Source organism: Canis lupus, chromosome 5 (genome assembly GCF_003254725.2).
Source record: "Canis lupus dingo isolate Sandy chromosome 5, ASM325472v2, whole genome shotgun sequence".
Classification (NCBI taxonomy): Eukaryota; Metazoa; Chordata; class Mammalia; order Carnivora; family Canidae; genus Canis; species Canis lupus.
The window spans coordinates 37,039,174-37,063,869 of record NC_064247.1 but is presented as its reverse complement, the minus strand read 5'-3'; the positions used below and the strand labels follow the sequence as shown (position 1 = coordinate 37,063,869).

Genomic DNA, 24,696 nt, shown 5'->3' with positions numbered 1-24,696 from the left:
AGGGTCTCACTTCAGTGGGGATAAATAGGCCTCTCTGGGGGGGGGGGGTGGTGTTCCATGGCAGATTCGGGGTCGGGCGGCCCACGGGTCAGTGTCAAAATTCTCAGCCTTCCAAAACAGAAACATCGAAGGCAAGGACTCCTGTAGAAACAATCCCATTTCCCTCCTCTGTGTCACCCTTCTAGAAACGATCCCAGGAGGCAGCCATACCAGGCTGTGGCTCGGGGCAGGGGGCTCCCACACAGGACTCCACATAGCACCTTAAGTGGCAATGGTGAGGGCCTGGCGGGGTCCGTGGACGACACACATGTCATCCAGGGCAAGCACACTTGCACGGAGGTCTAGGGGTACGGGAGGCAGCGCCCCATGTACACCCCACCCCGACTGAGCCCGCTGTCCAAATGAGCGAGATGAGGAAGGAAGATGTGGTCCCTCTTGCAGCTGGCTAACTTCCTAAAGCTCTAACGCCCAGCCTAGGGATTTTTCACGAAGTCACACGGGCTCTCACTGTCCACGCTGATGGAGGGGAAGAAGCGTGCAGGCAGCGTGAAGAGCTCTCCCCCGGCCCAAGACCGGCGTGAGGGGCCACGGTGACGTACGCACCTTTCCGAAGAGTGTGAGGGCTCTGGTCTGGGGGCGGCTGGCTGGGGCTGGCGCCTGCTTGTGCCCCTGGCTGCGTCCCTGCACAGAGCATCCCCTGGCTGGAGCCTGGACTCCCCTTCTGCCCAGATCCTGGAGAAAGCTCCTTGCTTTTAGCAGTGCTGGAACAGAAGCACACAAGACAAGAAAGCCCCTGAACTCAGGCAGGCACAGCACCAGCCCGTGGGTTGTAACCCCACGGGCTCCTCTGGGCCAGCTCTGGTCTGCCCCACGCCCATCAGAGATGCTCTGGGAGGTGACTGTCCCCTCGTGGGCCCCGGGGACCTGGGTTCTGCTCCCATCTCCATGCCCCTGGCACTCGCTCATGGCCAGCTCTCTCTGGCATACCAGAGCCAAGAGGACTTCCCAGGGTCACCGAGCTATGCGAGGGCTCACTGCCCGGTTTCGTGGCCGCAGCTCTCTGCTGACCTGTACCACAAGCAGGGGTGCACCTCTGGGACCCATCCTGGATGTCAGTCCCAGCAGGCAGGAGGATTAACCCAGTCCCCCATGGGGCTCCCAGATGTGACCCATTCAGGTCCCAGCCCTTCAGGCTTGCGGGGGGGAGGGGAGGACATTGGTCAGGGCCAATGGCAAGGAGGGCCTCTGGTGTCCCTTGAATTGACAAAGGGACACCCTGGGTCACCGTGTCCCAAAGGGGATTCATCCTTCACTGCTGCCTCTCTGCCAGGAGTCCTAAGGACACGGTACATGTTAACAGACACCCTACCCCACTCCACAGAACAGGGACAGCAAATATACAGCCACGTCTTCACTCCCCAACATCCCTCCACAGCAGACATTGCTAATTGAGTCCCCCGGGCCCACCCCGAGCCCCCAGAAGTTGCTTGCTCTTCCTCCCACTTATGTTCTAGGCAGCCCCTGGCAAATTAGGATGAAAGCTACCTGCCGCCCCTGCTGGAAACCACCTGGATTCTGATGCCCTCTAGTAGGGCATGGGGGGGGGGGGTGGATAGGAACCTAAATCCTTTGCAATGGCTACTTCCTTCCCTATGAAAACATGCAGGGCCTATTTCTTCCCTAAATTTACCTAGAGGCCCCAGATATTAAAGAGCTAGAGATATGCCGCCCCTTCCCGGCAGGGTATGGGGTATGGCAAAGGGGGGCGGGGGAGTAGGGACCAGGACTGGGGCAGCCAAAGCCAAAGTTCAATTAGTTTTCCCCTAAGTGAAGGAGTGAAGACAATGTCATGTTCAAGGCCGCAATAAACTCTCTCCTTAGGGTGAGCATCAAACCACACCTGGGCCACTGCCCCCTCTCTCCCCAAAAGCCATTTCATCCAGGGGGTCTGGAGAGCGACTCCTTTCTCTGTGCTGTTCATAAAAAGCAACCTGTAGGTCCAACACCTGTCTTTTATTCTTCCTTGGACCCAAAGTCACCAGGCACCCACATATTAAAGCTGAATATCTATCTACCCTTCCTTCCGCCTCTACCACCATTGAGAGGTAGTTAAAACAACAAAAAATACAAAACAGCCACCTGGGTGGCTCAGTGGTTGAGCATCACCTTTGGCTCAGGTCATGATCCTGGGGTCCTGGGATCAAGTCCCACATTGGGCTCCCCCACAGGGAGCCTGCTTCTCTCTCTGCCTCTCTGTGTCTCTCATGAATAAATACAATCTTAAAACACACACACACACACACACACACACACGCCACAAAACAAGCAAACAGTAAAATTTGCTTCTTGTGGCCTACTAGATTCTTCTTCCTTCCTCAGGATTGACAAGACTAGGAACCAAGAGCTCATCCTTTTCCTGCCTACCTGATGCAAGCCCCCCACCAGAGAAACAAGTATTTCCTTATGGAGCCTTGCTGTCTCTCCAGCATCGGCACAGCTGACCCGGTGGGAGAGGTGGGGTATACAGGGCTTACCAAGGAGCACTCGATGGAAGAGGCTCAGGACATGCTTGAGGACAGGTCAGTTCTGGGGACGGGTGATTCAGTGAGCTGGGGTGCAAAGGGGCAGGAGGCAGAGTTCAGGGCAGAGTTAATGCCAAGCAGAGGAGTGGGATGCAGAGGTTGGGCTTGGCTGGAGAGGGCTGCCAGGCCTGGGTGAAGAATGGGGAGGCTGGAGCAAGCCAGAGGGAAGAGAGGACCTACCATTCTCGGGGGGCGGGGGGATGCATAACAGGCAGCCAGGAACTGGAAGAGACATCATCTGACTACAAATGTCCAGAAAACAGAAACAAAACCAAAAAAAAAAACCAATGGAACACCCATTTGTATTGGGAGGAAACCATATGGGCAGAGAAAAAGAGTGGTAGAGGAGAGACAAGAACGTGGCCACCCAAGGGAAAGCCTCAGAGCTGGTGAACCCAAGAAAAAGGGACAGTATGAGCAATGGGGATGACTCCTAATTACTCTGAGCTAGCAGGTGGTGCTCCCTGCTCATGAGCGACTCTCAAGGCCAACCACCCGGGAACACCTTTAGCAGCTGGGAAATCCATCTTTGAGGGCCATTTTCAGAAATAGCTTTTTTTTTTTTTTTTTTACATCCAATCACGTTTAGCACCAAGTGTTGACTGTAAACCAGGACAAAGCCAGTAAGGGTGCAAAAGCAGAAGGGTCCCAGCAGGTCTCCTACTTGTTCACTTCCTCCTTGTCAGCCTCTCTGAGCCACAGAGATGATTCTCTGCTGAACTTGCTCTCCGAACCCTGCATCATCTCCCAAGTGGGAATGAAGCCTAGCGAACACCCAGCCAGGGCTGGCATCCTCTCGCCCTGAGCTGGAGCCATCAGCAATGACCCAAGCACATCCACTATCAGCTCCCACCTCCCGAACTCTGACTATCCATTTCCCTTTATCATTGACCCATTTCATGGGGAAAGTACCTTCTATTCATTAAAGGGGGAAAAAAACCCACAAATGCCCTACAATCCCTTAATTTAGGGAGTTGGTATTTGTGTGTGAGTGTATGTGTACAAAGATTGGGCAAAGGGGCACCATTAAGTGTCTGAATCTCGGTTTTGGCTGAGATCGTGATTTCAGGGTCATGAGATGGAGCCCCATATTGGGCTCCACGCTCAGTGTTGAGTCGGCTGGAGATTCTCTCCCTCTCCCTCTGCCCCTCTCTCTTGAGCGCGTTCTCTCTCTCTAAAATAAATAAATCTTAAAAAAAATTAGATGAAAAGGTTCAGTTTCCCAAAGCCTCCAAAGTTTTTCCAGCAGGAGCCATGGTGGGGGGGGGGGGGAGCGCGGGGATGCGGTGTCGTCTAACAGAATGCACATCGGCATCTGATTTGAAGTAGCTTTTCCACTTCTCCAAACTGTTTTAGAGCAGATAGAAATACCCAGCAAAGTAGTGCCGGTCATCCCACGTCCAGGACGCCCGTTTGGAAGAAGGGCCAGACATGGCCCATGCGCCCTGTTATGTGTCAGCACGCATCTACACACTGGGACGGGCCCTCTGTCACACCTTTCATCTCTGGATGGACTCAGTCCTCCACAAACATTCACTGAACTAGTGACACCACGAGCTTAGCTTGCTAGCTTTCTTCTTCCCTGGAAAGAACGGAAACACAACCCCGGGGGCAGACTGCCCAGGTCCCCAGGCCACCCCATCCACGACCACATGACCACATGACCACCACTCCTTTCCTGATTTGCACCCATGCAAGCAGGGGAAACAGCTCCTATGAATCTAAAGGCAGAGCAGGGAAGGGGAGAAATTACGGCAATCCTGGGTTTTCCTGGATTTCAAAACGGGGAAGTCACTGCAGGCAGAGGAAGGGGCGCCGGGAGCTGGCAACTTCGCACACTCACGGCTTTAGCGAGTTTCCACCTTGCACGCGTGCTGGGGGATGCTATTCTGGGAAGCTGGGGCTCCATCTGACAATCGGGGGTGGGGTGGGGGCTGCAAGGGGAGGGGCTGGGAACCACTAGCTCCGTGCCAGCAGGATGCAGAAAGCCAAACACGACGCGTGGAAGGGGCGGGGGTGGTGACGGCATCCACGAGGCCCGGAGGGGGCGCAGCCAACCCCCCGGCCGGGCCCCGCTTACCTGGTGCGCTCGGCCCCGGGCTGGAGGCCCAGGCCCGACGGCGACAGCGAGGGCGCCGCGGGGCCGTCCAGGGGCTGCTCCGGGAGGGGCGATGGCAGAGGCGCGGCAAGCTCGGCGGGCGGCGGCGCGGGGGGCTGCATGGTGGGCGGGGCGCAGGACGCCTTCCTGCCGGCCGAGGAGCCTCTTCGAGCCACCCAGGACGTGTCCATGACCCTCACGCCCATGCTGGCGAGGGACACAAAGACACCCGCTTACCCACGCGTGACGAGGGGCAGGCGCCCTCCCCCGCGCAGCGGACACACTCAAGCACGGCCGCCGGGGAGCAGCAGCGCAGCCGCAGCCGCAGCCGCAGCCGCAGCCGCAGCCCCCTCCTGGGCCCCGGGAAGCGACGCTGCTCGGCCACCGCCGCGCACCAGCAGCCCCGGGCGTGCGCGGCTGGCGGCTCGCTTCCACCCTCTGCCCAAGCCAGCTGGCCTCGGGATCTGCGCGTGGAATCCAAGCTGTGCCCAGAGCAGGATGCAGCCCCTCTGGGAGCACTCCCTCCCTCCCCCAATGGGGGGTGGAGGAGGGCAGGACTGGGGGGGATGAGGAGGGGAGGGGGCCAGGGAGCAGCATCGCACTAGAACGAGGCACTGATCAGCGGGAGACAACTAAATATCCATCCTCTTTTTTTTTTTTTTTTTGGCACTGGGGGTCCAGAGCACAGGCCCCAGTCGGTCTCCTGGTCTCGCCCCAGGGCCCTGGCCAGAGCTACAGCCTCTACAGGCCACACCCGCACATCTACCCAGCAGGTAGGGGGCTGACCAGCCCTAAGGTCACTCCGCGCTGCGATTGTTTTAATGATGGAGACACAGCTTCCGCTAAGTCGGCCAAGCAACCAAACACGGCACATTCACTCTCTGGCAGAGCTCACTAAGGCATGGCTTGCTTTGTTCTCAAGAGATTGAACATGGCCTCGTAGCTACCCGAGGATACTGTACCTTTGGATTTTCCTAAGGCTGCAGGGACAAGAAACATACAGATATTAGTGTCAAAAAAACTATGCCTTCCTTTGGACACACAGGTTTTCTCGTCAAGGTCAGGGTCTGGGCCTGGGGCTTTTCCTGGGCCATGAAATTGTTCCAGTGTAGCTGGCCTCTCTAGTTACAGGGACTTTTCTGTTGGGGCGAAGGGGGTGTCCTTTATTCCAAGGTGAATAAAGAGAGAAGCTGGAGCTTTGATATTGGGGTGTGTGGAGATGGGGGTTGAGGAGTAGAGGGTGTCATAGTGGACAATTGGTCGAAATAGCCACCTGCTGGCTTCCACGTTACATGATTTAGGAGGCTATTAAGTCTTTCCTCCGGCCTAGGAGATAATGGTACTGTGAAGTCAAGACCTTCACTAAGCCAAGACCTAACGTTTCCAGTCCTAGAGGTGACACAGAGAGTGAAACTTCTCAGCGTCGGCGTCTGTCGGGTAGAGGCACAGTGGGAGCGTGGGTATGAGGGCGATTGGGTGCTTACTTCGACCCACAACGGTCGGAGGCACAGAGCTAGACACTCTGAATTCTGTCTACCCTCACGGGCATTTATTTACCTTAGAGACAAGTGGCAAGATTCAACAAACAAAAAGCGTTCAAGTTTGGAGACTGGTTGGAGCAGCCAGGATTTGAGTCCTTTAAGGAAATAAGCAGTGGGATGCAGCCTGCAGCATGGTTCAGAGAGGTTTGCACTAAAAGCTCAGCATGCGCTAGGATGGGGACAGCCCAATGACACTCATGTCTAGTGTCATTGTCATTGCTATTTCTCACCTCCCTTGCATAGCTCGGAAGAGACACCTGGGGAGCTGGGGGGTTTCGAGAGCTGGGTCTCTCTTTCCAGGACCCACTAGCATTCAAGTCATCTTGCATCTGAGGACTCTCGGACCATAAATAAGCATCTTCTACAGTAGATCCAGAATCATTCTTGGAGGCCAGGCACAACTTGTGGACGAGATCCAGTTGCATCCCCTGACATTTGAAGGGACTATAAAACTATGGGCTTCAGAATTTATCAGGAGAAGAAGTGCAAGAAGCTTAATATTCCACGTGGGGTAGGGACCAGATAGGACTCAGGTGCAATGGTAGGCGAGGAAGACACGCATGCATAATGCCTGCCACAGCGTCCAACAGAAGGAGCCCTAGGGGAGGTGGGTATCACTCCATTTTCCTTACCCTATGCTCCTTCACTTAGACCTTTCCCATTTGGGGAGGGGGGTGCGGGGAGTGCGGGGCAGGCATGGGCTCCGGGATCAGGGCTCTTGGGGGATGGCATCTACTTCCAAGGGCATCTTCAAGCAGCAGCAACCTAAACACCAGGCTCCCCGGTGATCTGGTTTACCAAGCGAAGCGGCCAGCCAGGGCATGAGGCATGGACTGAGCAAGACCTGCTAAGTTATCAGTGGCCAGAATCAGCAGCCCAGAACTAAAAGCTGAGCATACACTTCAGCTTTCACAAAGAGACCGCTGTGCCCTGTGCAATCCCCACTCTCCCAGCTCGAATTCCTTTCTTAGGGGAGGCAGCACCTTGCGTTCACAGCACATGTGCATCAAACATTCGCTGATCTCTTCAAAAAGAAAATATAAACCTCTACACAGTGAATCAATCACAAAGGCAGGGCTCTTGGTGGAGCATTTTTGATTTAAGAAAAAAAATTGGTATAAATACATGGACGTGGCGATCCCTGGGTGGCTCAGCGGTTTAGCGCCTGCCTTCAGCCCAGGGCGTGATCCTGGAGTCCCGGGATCGAGACCTGCATGGGGCTCCCTCCACGGAGCCTGCTTCTCCCTCTGCCTGTGTCTCTGCCTCTCTCTCTGTGTCTCTCATGAATAAATAAATAAAATCTTTAAAATAAATAAATAAATAATGAGCACTGCCTTTATACTATATGTAGGCAAATCAAACTTCAATTTAAAAATATATTTAAAAAATACATGGACTATTTAAATGTTTGAACATCTCCATAAAACTCACCCAGAAGACAAAAGTTGTAAAACTGCTTGGCACCACTGCCAAAGAGGGGAAGCTCTCCGAAGATGGAATACAACCCAGAGGTTATATAAGTTTCTGCTGTTTTATCACATGAAGAAGCAACAACAGCCAGAATCAAGAAACTGTGCTTATCGAGAGAGGGCTGAAATGCAAGTGCAATTAATGAAGAACAATTCGCTCCATCGGAAGTCACTGCCCAGATACCTAGGGCCAGTTTGGATGTCAAAGATTTCCCGTGGCCCACTGCTTTCTAGAGAAAACTCAGAGGAATTGGTTTCAGACCCCTTTAGAGATGAATCCAGGGCACAGCAAGAAGCCAGAGGCCAGGATGCAGCTCTAAGGTGCGAAGGGTTTGGAAATTAAGAAGCAGGAGGCAGGAGCGTGTGCCAGAATCCTGGTGGGCACCTTGGGTGAGTCTCTCTTCTGGTTTCTTCTGGGTCCTGTGGGAGGTGGGAGCAAGGGGGCAGGAGAGGAGTGCCTGCATTTGGCCCTGAGATGCTTGTCTCCTACTCCTGTCTTTTAGGGTAAAGAGCCAAGAGGGCAGGGAATTCAGCCGCTCATCATTGGGATGCACACGGGGTAAACCCGGTGACAATTCTTCACCCTGGCAAGGTGGTCCTACTGAGGCATAATTTGCCCTGTTGAATTCCTTCTGGTCTACTGGGACCTTATCGTTGCATGGAACTTATCACAGGACATACTTTGTACCTTTCGTAACAGACTGTATCATAGGATAGGTTTTGGAATCATCCATGTCTCTAGAACCAGTTAAACCATTCATTGACTCAGTAGAGCTCTTCATCTACAGAAAGAGGCTAATACCTCCCAGTCCATTTCCAGCATTGCCATGAAGGTCATTTATCAGTGCCTGAGTGGTAAGACATGTATAGCACACTCTTGGACCTTTACTTGGGGGAGGAAGCTACGTGGCCACGTGATGGGCCATGGTGGTGTGTGAGGGATGGCAGACACAGGGTGTGCCCCCTAAGGACTCTGTCTAGCTATGCAAATGGCATTTATGGGTTGGCAAGTTGGGGACACAAAAGACATCTTCATGGAAGGAAGAAGATAAAAGCTTGGTAGGTGGATTGTGTGGAGTTGGAGTGGCAGCTGGGCAATGGGGTGACCCCACTCCCTGTCCAGCTCACCCCAAAGCTTCAGGGGAGTAGCACAGCCCAAGAGTACAGGCTTTGAAAGGAGGGATTTGAAGTCTGAATCCCAGATTTTCTCATTACTGTGTAATATGGATGAGTTCCTTAACATCTAGTTTCTTCTGATCATTTTCTATAAAATGGGAGTAATAGTGACCCCTTCTCCTTAGAGTTGTAGAAAACAAGCAGAACACTGTATACAATATACTGGGCACCTACTAAGAAGCCAACAAATGGTAGCCTTGACAACGATGATGCTCTGTCCTTGTAGGTGCCAGGTACAGATTTTTTTTTTTTTTAATCCTCATGGAGAAAGAAATAGAGATAGCGAACCTAAGCCTAAAACAGGCTGACAAGAGGGGGACAGAAGCATAATGTGCCAGCGAATCAAGCCAGTAGGAGATGGAGATATTGGGAAGACCCCATCTGGGTCATGCTATCTGGATTTCCAGGGTTTGCCATAAGACTATCTTCCCTTCCCAACAAAACACCAAATATTGGGGGGAGGGTAGGTTCTCTGATAGAAGTATGGGGAATGAACAAGGAATAGAGTTCCTTCTTGGTAGGTTCCTGTGTCTTCCAGGAATTTGGTGAGATGGGCCAGCATGGGTTTCAGAGGAGGGGAAAGCCTACTTGGAAGACTCTAGGCTTAAGCATAGAAAAATAAAGAGGGGATCCTCTTCTTTCTTTAAGTCTTACTGCCCTTGCCCAGGTCACCTGGGTGAGAAAGAAGGGAAGAAACCAGAAAGGTAGTCTTGACTGGAAGGTTCTTTGGGAAATGAAACCTGCAACAGGGAGCAGGAGACTCAGGCAGAAAGGGTCACAACCCTTCACTCTCCAGACGGCCTTCTACATCACATTACAGGGAGTCTCCTGACACCTTCCAAGGTCCTCAGCCAGTCCATTTTGGCTTTTGTGTATTCTGTGTTTGCAGAATGAGCTCAATAACCCGTGGGTGGGTGGAGACAGACAGATATTCATGGTGTCTTTTAGTGGCACCATGGCAAAGAAAGGGACTGGTCGGTGTGCCTCATGGAGAAGTACACCCAGCCGTGTTGTGATCTGAAAAACGGACAGTGTCACTCAAAACCCTAGTCCATGTACTCAAAGCAGCTGATGTTTACCCCATGCGGGGCAATGTTCTAAACACTTCATAAGTAAAACTTTATTTACTGATCAAAACAACTCTCAAGTTGATGCTCACTCTTAGGTCTCTACTTTGCATAGAAAGAAATCGAGGCATTCAGAGGTTAAGTACCTTCCCAAGGTCACGTGGTCAGAATGTGAACTCGGAGAGCGCCTGACCCCAAAGTTCATACTCTGCAATGTTCATAGGGTTCTTTCGCATGAGGAGCTTCTTCTCCCACAGGGTACATAGAGAAGGGAGTAGAAAGGTCAGACCTATACTTGTCTCCTTGATGCAGAAAATGAAGTGATTTTCTTGTTTTAAAGTCTGTACTCTGGTAGGCCACACAGGGACACCATGAGATCCAGAACCTTAAAAGTTAAGAGAGACAAAGGGCTGCCCCAGTGGAAGGAGGGAGGGAAGAATAAAAGCCCAAAGCTGAAAGATGGAAGATCCAGCTGCAAGAAGAACAGGCATCTACAGAAAGAATGCATTTATCGTGGAGCAGAAGGCTGCCGTGAACCGTTCTAGGGAGTGGACCGCCAAGGGTTAGCAGGTGCTTTTTGCTTTTTCTCCCCCCTCTATAAGGGCAGACATCTGCCACGCCTGCTTTTGAATCCCGGTCAGGAACAATCTAGCCAGAGGTATTACCTAAGACATGGTTTTAAAGTACTCAAGTCTATGGAGATCTGGAAGGTTTTGATTTCTGTTCTGAAAAGCAGTTACATTTGGCAAAGGCCAGCCAAGAGAGAGGAGGCAAGAAATGCGTCTGCATCAGATGGCAGACCCTGGAGAATTTGGAAAGATCCCCAAGCATCTCCTGAAGACTTGTAAGTTCAGGGAATGTTTAGGATAAACTTAGGGGCCAGGCAGCAGTGGCAGGGGCTTGTGGGGTCACCAGATGGTGAGTGTCAGGAAACCTAAAAATCAAAAGGCTCATTTTTAGCCTTGCCTACACTCACCTGGGAAAGGCCAGAATCAGGTAATTTCCAGTTCTTCCAGGGATAGATAATTCCTTTCTTAAATATATAACAACAAAATTCCTTAACCTCCCCAGTACAAATAAAGGCTGGAGTCATCTGGCCGCATTCCGCAGACTCAGCATCCATAAATGCATAAATCTTGGCAACTTGGAAGCTGAGTGGGGGCCCGGGCCAAGAATATATCTCTAAAAAGGTCCACTTGGCCCAATGCAAACCCAAAATAGGAGTCAAATTTCCCACTGGTACCCAGGATGACTTTCTAGATAAGCTTGTCTCTGGACAGGTTCAGGTTCCACCTGAAATAAAATTATTGCACCAGCTACCTGAGACGACACGTCTTTTCGGGGTCACGGTCTCTGTGTGCTGCAAGATCTACAGAGCACCCTGCAGGATCTACATCCTCCCCTGCAGGATCTACAGAGCACCCTAGTATCTGCAATTACAGAAGTAAGGCCTTAAACCCCTAGTTCTGGCTGTCAGGTGGCCACAGGCTTTCTGATTTAATAAATTTGGGAAACGAAGCATGCCACGGCAACCTTATGAAGATCTGTGACACGTGACAATGTGTCATGGACTCCAAGAAATCATACACTCAATTACCTGATTTGGGTGCACTGAATCATGTGTTTTAGGAGCCGTTAGATCCCAGGTTTCTGTTCCCTCCCAACCCAATATGACCAGTTCCACTGGTATTCCATAGGGCACCATTCACATTGCTCCCAAGCCTTCCCAATTAAAGGCACCTATTCCAAATTACTGAACATCCAGATGAAGGTCCAGATGGGTGGGACAAGACCCATTACAGAGCTGGTGCCAAGCACTGGCGAAGGATGCATTGCACACCGAACTGAGCTCTAAGGGGGAACGCTGGCTCTGGTGTAAAGGTCCTCATGGATTTTTTGGGTGGCTGTCAACTGGCCCTAGTAGAGCACCTCTGAGGACCAGACCACTGTGGCACAAGGGAAATGGCGACAGGCAGGTCAGGTTTCAAGACTTGAGAGCTGTGTGTTGGTCTTCTGGGTATAAAGAGCCAAGGCCACTGGGATTTCTGTGGACAGACTGCCATCCTGCTGGGACTCAAGAGGGTAGGTCTGAGCAGGCATAGTGGGACTGATGTCAGCCAGTAGGGTAAGAATGGAGAGCAAGGGCCGGAGCCAGAAGGCAGCAAATGGGCAGCGTATGGAATGGTGGTGGCGGTACTGGTGAGGTCTCTGAAGTGTACAGCTGGCAGCAGGCAGGGAATAGAGGCAGAAAGGGGTTGAAAGGGGAAGACAATAGCCATTGGGTGGAGATGTGAATGAGGAATGAGACTCCATCACTGGCATAATTTCTTTTCTTGCCCTTGGGCTTGTCCACTGGCTTCTCAATCCCAACTGAGTTTGTTCACACTGCCAGGGACACAGCCAATGGAGGCATCAGACAAATGCTTAGGGCCCCTGGGTCCCTCCTGACCAACGGGCAAAAGAGTGTAGACATCTTGGCCAACTCTTTAGGAGGCAGTAGGGCTCACATAAAAAACTGTTGGATGGGACCAGGGATAACACTCTGCCATTGACAGAAAAGTAAAAAGGATCCGCAAGGTTATTTTCATGTATTATTTGGGACAAATGATCCATGAAACAGATACTGCTATTTTATAGAAAACAAAAAGCCAATACAAACAAAGCATTAAAAATACATAGTAACCTGTACCCTAAAATTTCTCAGCTGGAGCTTACACAGGGTACACTGGGTGACCTAATCAATACTTTGTGGCTTGGAGTGTTGGCAGTCAGGACAGCCCATATGTCACACCAACACTCAATGACTAGTGTAGGAAAGTTTTGAAAAATTTTTTAAAAATTATATCCCTGCCAAATTCCTTACTCAGAATGGCAAAATCTTTCTGCAATTCACTGCTTCTTGACCCGAGAAGAACCACTAGAACCAGCTAGGACACTTTTAAAAAGCACCAGTGCCTGAATCCCAGCCCAGAGCAATTAGAGCAGCCTCGGAGAACCGGGTTGGGGCCGCAGGACAGCAGCCTTCTTTCTTTAAAGCTTGTTCTCGCTTTTGTTGTGTAATGAGCCAGCCTGGAAACGAAGCAGCTTATTTATCTGGGTCGCAAATCCACACTTTTGGCAGAGTTGGCAGGCACAGCTCGTGTACTGTACCCAGCACTAGCTGAGGTGGTTCAGCTTGGCGAGAAGGATTCCAGGACCGTTCCCTCAGAAAGCTGGTAAGTGGGTGCTGGCTGTCAGCTCAGTGCTCAGCTGGGGAGGAAGGCCAGGGGCTTTAACTTCTCTCTGAGCGGCTGCCTGGGCTCCCACATAGGGAGGAACTGGGTTCTAAGAGTGAGTATTCAAGAGACCCAGGCATAATCAACAAGGCATAATCTTTGTGATCCAGCACATTCCTTCTACCACATTCGGGTAGTTAAGTAAGTCACTGAGACCAACTCAGTCAAAGAGAGTGTGGTTAGATTTCAACCCTCAGTGTGGCAAGAACCAAGTACCTGCTGCCATATTCACCACGAAGCTTCTGGTGTGCGGCTGCGGTGGAGGGATGTATTAGGTCCCGGCAGCTGCTGTAACAAGTACTGCAAAATTGGTAAATGACAGAAATCCATTCCCTCGCCGTTCTGGAGGCTAGAAGGCCAAAGTCAGTAGCAATGGGCTACAATCAAGATGGCAGCTGGGTTGGGTGGTGGTGCGCCTGGGTGGCTCAGCTGGTGAAGCATCTGCCTTCGGCTCAGGTCTTGATCCTGGCGTCCTGGGATGGAGCCCAGCGTCCGGCTCCCTGCTCAGCTAGGACTCTGCTTCTCCCTCTTCCTCTGCCCCTCCCTCTACTCGTGCTCACTCTCTCTTGCTCTCTCTCTCAAATAAATAAATAAAATCTTAAAAAAAAAAAAAAAAAAAAAAAAAAGAGGAAGGAGGGCTGTGCTCCCTCCAGAGGCTCCAGGAGAGAAGCTGGTCCTTGCCTCTTCCGGTCTCTGGTGGCTTATATTCCTTGGCATGCTGCCACATCTCTAAATCTCTCTCTGCTCCATCTTCACATTTTTCCTTCTCTGCATGCAAATGTCACATCTTCCTCTGCATTTTATGATACGTGTGTCTGTATTAGGGGCCACCCTGGTAATCCAGAGCGGTTCCCTGAGTTCACAGTCCTTATTTTAATATCTGCAAAGACGCTTTTCCCAAATAAGGTAATATTTACAGGTTCCAGGATTCGAGACCTGCTGCTATCTTTGTGTGTTGGGAGGTGGGGGGAGTCATTAATCTGCCTACCGCAGTAATGAGAAAGGTCGATGTGAGCTCCAAAATCTGCCTCCAAGTCTTGCTAAAGAAACTCCGTTTCCTGAGTCATCCTGAATCAAAGGCAGCAGTACCAAAGCCTGGAGCTGGGATGGGAGTGAACCATTTTGTACGATGAATGACGACGTAACAGCCATCAGCCAGGAAAATGTTGCTGGCACTGATGGGGAACCTACCATTTCTTCCAAATTTGAACCAGTTTTTCCTTTTTTTTCAGGTAAATCTATGGATATACAATTGTTTTGTTTTTTTAACTTGACCAAAGTGCTTTCAATAAGCGAGCTTTGTCAGTGTTTCAAGAGGGTAATTGGAAGACTTTAAAACGTGTCTCATAGATTTTAAAAGCTCAGAAATGGGATAAATGCAGAGAATTCCCCTACTGTTGCTAAAATAGCACAGGGACTTCAGCTGATGCAAATTGCTTTCTTCTCCCCACAGACACTTATAACTTCCGATTTCTGTTTCTGTGAAAGCTGGTTAGAAACTGATCATCATCCATCAGCTTACTGTACCTGAAAGCACCTGTGCCAGTAACCAGACAACTGAGCAAGGGTTACCCCACACCAGTAAGCCCTCCACATGTCTAATACAAATTTTAAAACACACAAACTATCCCCATTTAGTGTGCAAGAATAATTTATGTGGCACATCCCCTATACCCTTAAAGTAGATGGTGGCAGTTTCAGCTTTAAATCCAAACAGTATGCGGAATGAGCAAACCATTTACAAAGTTCTTGAATGACCCATCGTCATCAGAGAGAAGGCAGTTGCTTAAAATGTCATCATTCAAGAGGCATCTACTTTGGGGGCTCAGTCGGTTAATAAGCATCCAAGTCTTGATCTCAGCCCAGGTCTTAAACTCAGGATTCTGAGTTCAAGTCCCACACTGGGCTCCACACCCAGCATGGAGCCTACTTAAAAAAAAAAAAAAATCATCTTTCAAGTTTTTGCATCTGCCTGTGTACTCTGCGGGCCGGTGAACTTTGCTCCAAGATTCCACAGCTGTAACATTCCCATAGATGGCATCTGGATCACTCTTCACAGGGTTCTGGGAATCCGATGGGGTCTGGCTGGAAGGACAGAGCAGCACACCTCAGATGCAGAAACACCAGGACCAACGGAGTTCTCCAGAACCCAGCCGGGACTGGAATTCATCCTCCAGGGTATCTCCTTGGCTAGACATACTTCTCAAAGGAACAGAGCTGCTTAAACGGAGATTAAAAACAAAATCCGAGGCACTTGCTAATATGTGTTCCTCTCTGTCTTTCTGTATTTCTCTCACAATGTAAAGATTGGATTCTAAGTATGCTCTTTTTAAAGATTTAAGGAGGGGCACCTGGGTGCCTCAGTTAGTTAAGCGGCCCACTCTTGATTTCAGCTCATGACCTCAGGGTCTTGGGATCAAGCCCAGCTTCAGGGTCTACACTCAGAGGGGAGTCTGCTTCAGGATTTTCTCTCCCAATGCCCTACCCTCCACTCACTCATTTTCAAATAATTTTTTTTTTTTTTTTTAAGATTTAAGGAAATTTCCCCTTACTCTCCCTAACTTCTAGGAATTTCCGTTCTTCTTTCTGCATTAGTTAGGCAACAATAACCAACAGCTCAGAGCGGATAAACAACCCCTTGGGCTGCCTCACACAGCAAGTGTCTCCACTGGGTAAGGGGACAAGCAGGGATGCCAGCCCTTGTGAACATGCCTCCATTGTCCCAGGACATAGGTCCAGGTCCCCAGTGCCAGCTTCCACTCAGAAACCAAGAGCGGTGAACAAGTAAGACTCACGCACCTCTACAATTCTTCGTTTTCAACCTTCCCTCTGACCCTCTTCAGACCATAAACCTTTGGAGCAAGCAGATCTTTCTGGCTGCCTCGTGATGCTTCAGGGAGGCAGAAGGTGGTTGCCTGAATCTCCAAGATTTCCATTCAGTGCTTTCTGCTCCTGGCCCATTTTGAAAGACCAGCTGTTAAATTTTATGTTACAGCAACAATTTTTAATTATTTTTTTAAGCACTTTTTAATTTTTAACCAGAGTTTCCTCAACAAACTTGCTGGAGCACACAATGCAACCCATTCCTTTCGGAAGACACATTTGCTGATGCCTTCTGGTTGGGGGTGTTCACAATCCCTACACTGGTTGCCATGGCTGACGCTCACTGCGAATCAGCTGTGCTGTGTTTGTTATGAAACATGTTTATACCCATTTTATTTGTTTCAGGAATCACATCATGCAGTTACACGTTACGTAAACTGATTTGTATGGGAACTTCGAGAGGGTCGTTCTTGTGCAATATTAAGTTGAAGGCATTTATGAGTCCCCGGGGTGATCGCATACTAATAGGTGTAGGTGTCAATCAGAAAAGATGGGGGGAAAGTCTTAAAACCTTGGAAGGATTTTAAATTCAGATTGCTTCAAGTTTTAGGTTTGTTGTTTTAAAGAGACGAAACCTGGAGATGTTTGATTATGCATTCAAAGTGCTGCTTCTGCACAAATTTTGCTGAAGAATGCCAATGAGCAGAGCCATTGTCGGTGAAAAAACCCTTGGGGATTTGAGAACTGACATACATTTATAAATTTTGAGTGAAAATAGTGTTCACATATTTCTTTTAATTTCCCTTGCTGACCAACTTTTTTCTTCTTTTTTTGCTTTTGATGAAAAGTAATTAATATGGATCACAACCATTGGCTCAGTAGGCTGCACTTACCTCTGCCCCTAGAGCAAGGGAAGCAAGCCAAGGGACTCAATCAAAACAGCACAGAGGAAACAATTTAATTGCTACAAATCGCCTAAACCACTGCTAGAGAGTGCAATTTCCCTGGCAAATCCAGTTTGGTATTAACTCCCCACCCCTCCCTTCTTGACCCCCAATGCTGAGAAAGGGACAGTGGTTCATACCCATCCTTTTTGTAAAACTCCAGCATCATGTTATCCGTGGCGACACTGAGGGGCCGGCGGGCCTGCTCCGGCTGGCGTCGGTCAGCAGGGTCCATGTCTGGGGAGGGCATGGAGCTGTAGTTGGCGTTGTGGTTTACGTGCACGGGACTCCCGTAATTCCCTGTGATGTTGAACTCTATCTCTGCGGGGAAGAAAGAATGAGTGTATGTGATCTATTGGTCATGCCTTTCTTAGCCAGGAGAAAGCTGAGCAGACATGGCCTGTCCTCTCACTTCACCCCTAGAAAACTGTGTCTGGTGCTTCAACATTAGGTCACCTGTTGATACGAATTTATCTTAATATAATTCATCATGTTAGCAGATGAACACAAGTGCTCACCTATCACATTAATATGATGGGAATTAAATAAGGCATTTTCTATTTGTGATTAAAAAAACAACTTAAGGGATGCCTGGGTTGCTCAGCGGTTAAGCATCTGCTTTTAGGTCAGGTTGTGATCCTGGAGTCTCATGATCGAGTCCCACATCAGGCTCCCTTCATGGAGCCTGCTTCTCCCTCTGCCTATGCCTCTGCCTCTCTCTTGCTTTGTGTCTCTCATGAATAAATAAAACCTTAAAAAACAAACAAACAAACAGGAACAGATGGGTACTTTCTGAAAAAGACAAAATCATCGATCTTGAACCTCAAGGTTACAAGTGATAACACCAAAGCAGTCTTAATGAAGTCGGGGAAAGGGTCAATGCCCACACCCACGACTGTTATTTAACACTACTGGAGAAGAGCTGGCCAATGAAATAAGTCAAGAAAAGAAAATAGGAGGCAATATTATGATGATAGATGATGATGATATTTTTCTGGAAAACCAAAGAAAAAATTTAAAAGATTGGAAACTAGAGATTTCACTAAGGTCATTAGGGTTGTTGGCTATCAAGTGACACTCAGAAGTATCCCATCCTTTCCTAACCATAACCTGTCTATCTGCAATGAAAATGAAATCTGCTCATTCACAAACTTACAGATTGATGCCTTAAATTCCTATCTCATTTCTTTATTCTGATTTCACCCTCTCACCTGTCTCATCACAACTCTTAGGACATGAGCAGTTAAGAGCCTTCTTAGTCAAAACACATGAAATCAAGTAAAGACAATTAAATTTTTCGATGTTAGATCAGCACTCACAGATTACCTCTGATGGACAGGGCACAGAATTATTAATATTTTATCCTCCCATGAATGAAATGGTTTACTGTTGCACCGCCAAAAGCATATCCTTGATTTTTACTAAACATAAGGTAAGTACCATGTTTTTTTTTTTTTAAAGCAAACATTGAATTTAGCATAACAACTACTGTCACCTGAAAGCTGTTACCTTTGAGAGTCATATCCTTATGCAATGATGCTCCCATGGCTAGAAACACTTACTAAGCACCATCTGAGGGAGCAGCCTTTACAGACTAATTTTGAACTGGATACAAAAAAGAATCTCATCACCTTTGAGCCCCACCTTTACATGCCAAGAGCAACTCAAAGGACACACAAAAGGAATAACAAAAGGATGGCACCCAAGGGATCCGTAAGCCCTGAATCAAAGTCCATCTAGGCCAATGCAGCATTTGTAAAAGCACGTGATCTTTCTTTTCTGTTCTAGCATTTCATGATTCATAGGCAGGAAGATACCACGGTGTGGATGTTAGACCAGTAAAATCCACTGACATGGTTAGTGCAGGCAGTGGACACCTATGGCCAGAATGTCACTCAGCCAGGGAATAGACAGTAAGAAACCACCATGACTCTATACCCTACCTGAATGGTGTGTGCATGTGTGAGAGTGTGTGTAGGAGGATTAATAACAAGCACCTTTGTTTTCAGAAGTTCTGAGCTCACCGTATCACTCTTATTCTTTCCCCAGCACCCCACTCCCACACCTCGAAGCCACCACGTACCCCCAGGGAAGAACCAATCTGCATGCTGGATGATGGGTTCGATGATCCCAACGATCTGCAGTGAAACTGTGGTCATCATCTCTGTGATATTCCTGTGAGCACAGAGCAAAGGGGGACAGGGCCAGGTTACCAGCCCAGGCAGCAGAGAGGCACACCTGACCCCACAGCCCCGAAAGGGTCCCTGGAGCAGACGCCTGCCAACCTAGGTCTGAGAGTAGGCTTTCTCTTTGGAAGGATACTTCACCTTTCTGAACCTCTCTTTCCCTTGTACAGAATCAGGTAACCATAGAAGCCCTCCTTATAGGAAGCATGTAAATGAGTAATATACATGAAATCACCAAGTATTGGACACCTTTCATTGTGAGGTATGATTCTCACAACTCCCAGACTCATCTGCTTTCCATCTCTGTTCTTTCTTTTGAAACAGCCCTCCACCCCTGGATCCAGATGCTGGGACATATGCTCTTCACAGAGTGTCAGGAAAGCCAGGAGGAGCTCGCCTGACCACTGCTGACTTAAATTAGCTCAGAGAAGACCCTCGCTGCAGACTCATATCTCTGAGACCATCAATGAGAAAGATCTGCAGAATTTTGGGTCTTCTCCTGAGCTTAAAAAATGAGGCCAAGAGAAATAGGACTTGACAAACAAAAGAGGCTGATGATTTATCTGGGGCCCTGGCTGTCCTGCCCATGCGCTACCCATACATGCATTCCTCCCTCTACTCACCCTTCCGCTTGTGGCCACAGGAGGTTGGGTCCTAACACAATTGCCATGTTACTGGGAGTCATCTTGTTTACATCTTGATATTCTGATAACTTGGACAAAAATTTGATCAAGTATCTGAAAGGGAGTCAGAAGGGCCAGGTTTAACAAGGGCTCAACCCCAGCCACGTTCTCCTAGCACAGGGTAGAAGTTTCTCTCCTAGAGCCCATCTCACTGTCAAGATTCACGTACCCGGCATTATAAGGAAGATGCATCATGTGTTAAGCAATGAGAATGGTTTAAAAACAGACAGACTCAGATCTCACTTGGCTACCATCAACATCTGCTTCCATGAACTCTGGCCAGAGAAATTCCCCTTCTTTCCTTTTGACTCAGTATCTACTGATGGAAAGTTCCTCCTTCTTTTTAAATCCCAATCATTTGCCACTCTCCCTGTGTGCAGAGGTGAGAAGCAAAGTGTCCAGGTGTCATCAGCGGGGACCTCTACATGCTAGGTGTGGTATCCCCTGGGATTAACCTCAGTGGAGCTTTGAAAACTAATGGGAAAAAAAGTTAAACATAGATTCAGCACATGAGCCAAAAATTCACTCCTAGAGCCCTACCCAAGAGAAATATGCCCACACACAAACTTGTACACAGACGTTCACAGCAGTATTATGAAAGCCAGCCAGAAAGTGAAGACCACCCAAACGTCCACCAAGAAGGGAGGAACAGATAAATAAAATGTGGTCTGTCCATACAATGGAATAATATTCACTCAGAAAAGGAACGAAGTACAGACACTCGCTACACCATAGGGATGAAACTTGACATTATCCTAAGCGAAATGAGCCAGATACAAAAGATCACGTGTTGTAGGACTCTACCCAGGTGAGATGTCTAGCAGAGAAGGTAAATTAGTGTTTGCCAGGGGCCAGGCTGAGGGACTGGGGAGTGATTGTTGATGGGAACCGGGCTCCTTTAGAGGGTGATTAAAATGGTCTAAAGTTGGTGGTGATAGTTGTGCAACTCTACAAACGTACAAACAACCATGAAATTGCACACTTTGGAGGACACGATGGTATGTGAGTTATATCTCAAGGAACTAATGAGGAAACCATACATTAAATTGCTCTGGGGATTTTTTTTTCAGTTGTGCCAAATATACATGACTATTTTAACCTCTTAAGCATACAGTAGCATTCAAGTCAGCATCAAGCACTTTCCCATTGTAGAGCAGCCATGGCCACCATCCATCTCCAGCTCTTTGAGCTTCCAGAACAGAATCTCTCTATTCATTGGGGCACCTGGGTGGCTCAGTGGTGAAGCATCTACCTTTGGCATAGGGGGTGATCCCAGGGTCTTGGGATTGAGTCTCACATCGGGCTCCCTACGGGGAGCCTGCTTCTCCTTCTACCTCTGTGTGTCTCTCGTGAATAAGTAAATAAAATCTTTAAAAGATAAAAATAAAAAAGAATCTCTCTACTCATTAAACTCCCACCTCCCCTCTCATGCTCCCTTCCCCCAACCCCTGGCAACCACCTCTCTACTTCCTGTCTCTGTGAATGTGATGACTCTAGGGACCTCACACACGTGGAATCATACAGTATTCGTCCTTCTGTTTCTGGCTTCTCTCATTTAGCACAATGCCCTCCAGGTTCACCCATGTAGAAGCAGCATGTGTCAGAACCGCCTTCCTTTTAAAGGCTGAAAATTGCATCATATGTATGTTTCGTTTATTTACCCAATTTTTGTTTATTACCCAACATTTGGGCTGTTTTTACCTCTTGGCTATTATGGATAATGCTGTCATGAACATTTGTGTTCACATATCAAGTCCCTGCTTTCACATCCTCTGGGTATATACATATTATATTTATATATTTATAAATTTGTATATTTGTATATACAAATATATACATAATATATTTGTATATACATATTATATATATTTGTATAATACATATATACCCAGAAGTGGCATTGCTGGATCATATGGTAATTCTATGTTTAATTTTTTAAGGGTCTGCCATACCGTCGGCTGTTAGAATTTTTAACAGGAAACCAGAAATACTCAGGCAGATGGCAACAGGAGCTGGAGCTGACAATCTGTATCTAGGGAAGCTCTGAGGAGAGGTGGCAGGGCCAGAAGCAGTGCTGGCAAGCGGAAAGGATGAGGAAGCAGAGAGTGTGAAGGAGCAGAAAAGATCTGTAGAGCAGCGGGAAGTAAAATCCCGGGTGGCAGCAAGGAGAGTGAGAGAGACAGACATGTGGAAAGGAGGTGGCGAACGGTAGAGCACTGGAGGATACTTTCCTGGCTCCTTCTCCCTGCAGACTAGCTCAAGGAGACCTCTGCCACCAGCTCCAAGTTTGGTCAGCTTCCCGGGTGCCCCTGAACACCTATCTTTACAATAAACCCACAATATTGAGGCATCAGAGTGGCTCAGTTGGTTGGCTCAGGCTGTGATCCTGGGGTCCTGAGATCAAGCCCCATGTCACACAGGGCATCTGCTTCTCCCTCTCCCTCCGAGCCTCCCCCCTACTCGTGTTCTCGCTCTCTCTACTCTCTCAAATGAATAAAAAATCTTCAAAAAAAAATTAAACCCACAGTATCTTAAAAATAGCTTGCATTAATTTTTGCTTCTTGCAAATCCCAGAACTTTACTGAATTAGCCAGTGGCCTTCAAAATCATATAGAGCCTTTTGTTCTGTTTCTTCATTGGCAATGTAGTCATTAACAACCTCGCAGGGTCATCTGAGGTTGAAAGGAGACCATGCACATTAACCATGCTTGGCATGCCATAAAACACCATGCACACTAGTTACCATGACCTTTAGCCAGGAAACCGTGTGTCCGGGGCTTAAATAACCCTGACCCCATGTCTCCAGGATCCATCCACTTACCGGATGTTGTTGTGATTGGCCTTGGGCAATTTTTCACAAGCATTCCACAGAGCCTGAAGCCTCTTGTCTTGCTCCTGAATACTGGGGAATAAATAGGAAAGCCATTGGTTGAGGATGAATCAATGAGATCTCCCTGGCAATCACATTAACCAGCCATTGCATTTTGGAGAACGAGAAGCCAACTGTTGCAACTGACCGTACGAGTGTGCTATGATTATTATTCAAGTGCTGAGTTATTACTATTTCCCTGTTTTGTCCTGTAAACTTCCCCTGCACATGTTACATGTCTCAAGTGAACATAGGCCAGGGGAGCAGGTGGGGGCAGGAGGGCAGAAGCCAGACACCTGGTCTAGGGCAAGACAGGGCTGTGGTGCTGTCAGGGGGAGATTCTGGCACAGAAACCAGGATCCAACATACCAGTGGGAGTGCTCAATCCACTTTCACACCATGGGGCAGCCTACTGTCCAGTTCAACAGATGTTAAAGTTCCTTGGCTTCTGACACATAAGAGGTAGTCAGTAAATACCTTTCGAAAAGGCAAATAGGCATATGAGGAAATCTGACCTTCCAGATCTAATTTCGAGATGAATACTTTCCATGAACCAAAGATTCTCCACTCTACAAAATGTCTGCTCCAAGGGTTTTTATTTTTTAATAAAGCCCCTAAAAATTAAAAGAAGTTACTCAAAGGACTACATTTTATATATGCTTTTTATGAAAATCTATAAGGCATACATGGTTAGGAAGGCCTTTCTGCTCAAAGAATCTCTACCCCAGAAAAATTAATAGGGAATCATCAGTTGGATGAGGCCCCAGCTTTGATTCATTAACCTGGGGCCCAAGGCAAAGTGTGACCATCACCCACACTTCATTGCTGTGTACCCATAGGTCCTCCCACAGATCTTCACAAGGGGATAAAAATCTGTCTTTTCCCTCAATTCAGCCTTGAGGAAGAGGTAAGCATTCTCCAAAACACACTTTTACTAGGACTTTGTACAAACCAAATATGTCATTTAGAAATGGAAAGGTTAACAGATTTTATTTCCAAAGTGGCTGCAATTCGACCAAAGGTTGGACGGAAATGGTTTTGTGCAGGGAGGCCATGGAAGACCAGTTCCATCCTTCCCATGATCTCGTACCAACTACTGAATCTCTACGCAACCTCACTTCCCTCATCTGTAAAATGGGTTCATGGGAGTACTTCCTGCCTGGAGTCCGTGTGAGTGGTATAAAGGAGCAACAGTACAAACAGCTCAGTATTGGGGCCAGTTCATCTCAAGCTCTCAATCAGTGTCTTAGGGGAAAGGGCAGATGCTGCTAAGACCCAGCTAGATCCAGGATCCCTGGGTGGCGCAGCGGTTTGGCGCCTGCCTTTGGCCCAGGGCGCGATCCTGGAGACCCGGGATCGAATCCCACATCGGGCTCCTGGTGCATGGAGCCTGCTTCTCTCTCTGCCTGTGTCTCTGCCTCTCTCTCTCTCTCTCTCTCTCTCTGTGACTATCATAAATAAATAAATAATTAAAAAAAAACTACTTAAAAAAAAAAAAAAAAAGACCCAGCTAGATCCTAAAGTCTGGGTTCCTATATCATCAAGATCACATATACAGTCCAGAGAGACAGTTTCTATCAGAGGATACGATCTCATTTATCTTCATCCCTAGGATCACAGGATGGCTCTAGAGAAGTATAAAGAGTTGTAGTTACACACATGGGTTCCTGAACCAGACCCCCTGGACTTGAATCCTCATTCTGTCATTTATTAGATGGCAGGTAACCTGCTGTCATGTCACACACCTGCTCTAGGACTCGACGTCCTCACCTGTAAGCTGGGAAAAACAGCACAGCCCATTTTCAAAGGTTTACTTACTGTGACAATTAAAAGAGTTAAAGGTGTATAATGAGCTAAGAACAGTGACAAGCCTCTAATAGATAGGGCTCATGATATTGTGATGTCAATATCATCACAGAGGTCACACCCATGCTCCACAAGGAGATGTAAAGATGCCAGATAATCAGCCAGGCTTTTCCGATG

At 48.3% G+C, this 24,696-nt stretch overlaps 1 protein-coding gene and 1 long non-coding RNA gene across 7 annotated transcripts in view; one reads left to right on the top strand and one right to left on the bottom strand.

Moving 5' to 3' along the window:
• The window catches only part of ARHGAP44 (Rho GTPase activating protein 44), a 168,691-nt gene that overhangs the window by 8,536 nt on the left and 135,459 nt on the right, over window positions 1-24,696 (bottom strand). For 3 of the 6 annotated variants that reach the window (XM_025428334.3, XM_025428336.3, XM_049110236.1), the window contains 7 exons: window positions 22,666-22,746; window positions 19,785-19,898; window positions 19,059-19,150; window positions 17,116-17,296; window positions 5,643-5,660; window positions 4,663-4,887; window positions 604-761 (listed from right to left, as the gene is read on the bottom strand). In XM_025428334.3, the coding sequence (XP_025284119.1) occupies window positions 604-761; window positions 4,663-4,887; window positions 5,643-5,660; window positions 17,116-17,296; window positions 19,059-19,150; window positions 19,785-19,898; window positions 22,666-22,746 (869 nt within the window). The remainder of the gene's footprint in view (window positions 1-603; window positions 762-4,662; window positions 4,888-5,642; window positions 5,661-17,115; window positions 17,297-19,058; window positions 19,151-19,784; window positions 19,899-22,665; window positions 22,747-24,696) is intronic. The other 3 variants (XM_025428335.3, XM_025428337.3, XM_025428338.3) reach the window with 3 other exon arrangements.
• On the top strand, window positions 12,917-19,885 carry LOC125755119 (uncharacterized). The gene is made up of 2 exons (XR_007410774.1): window positions 12,917-13,148; window positions 19,025-19,885. It is a non-coding gene; the product is annotated as an uncharacterized LOC125755119 (long non-coding RNA).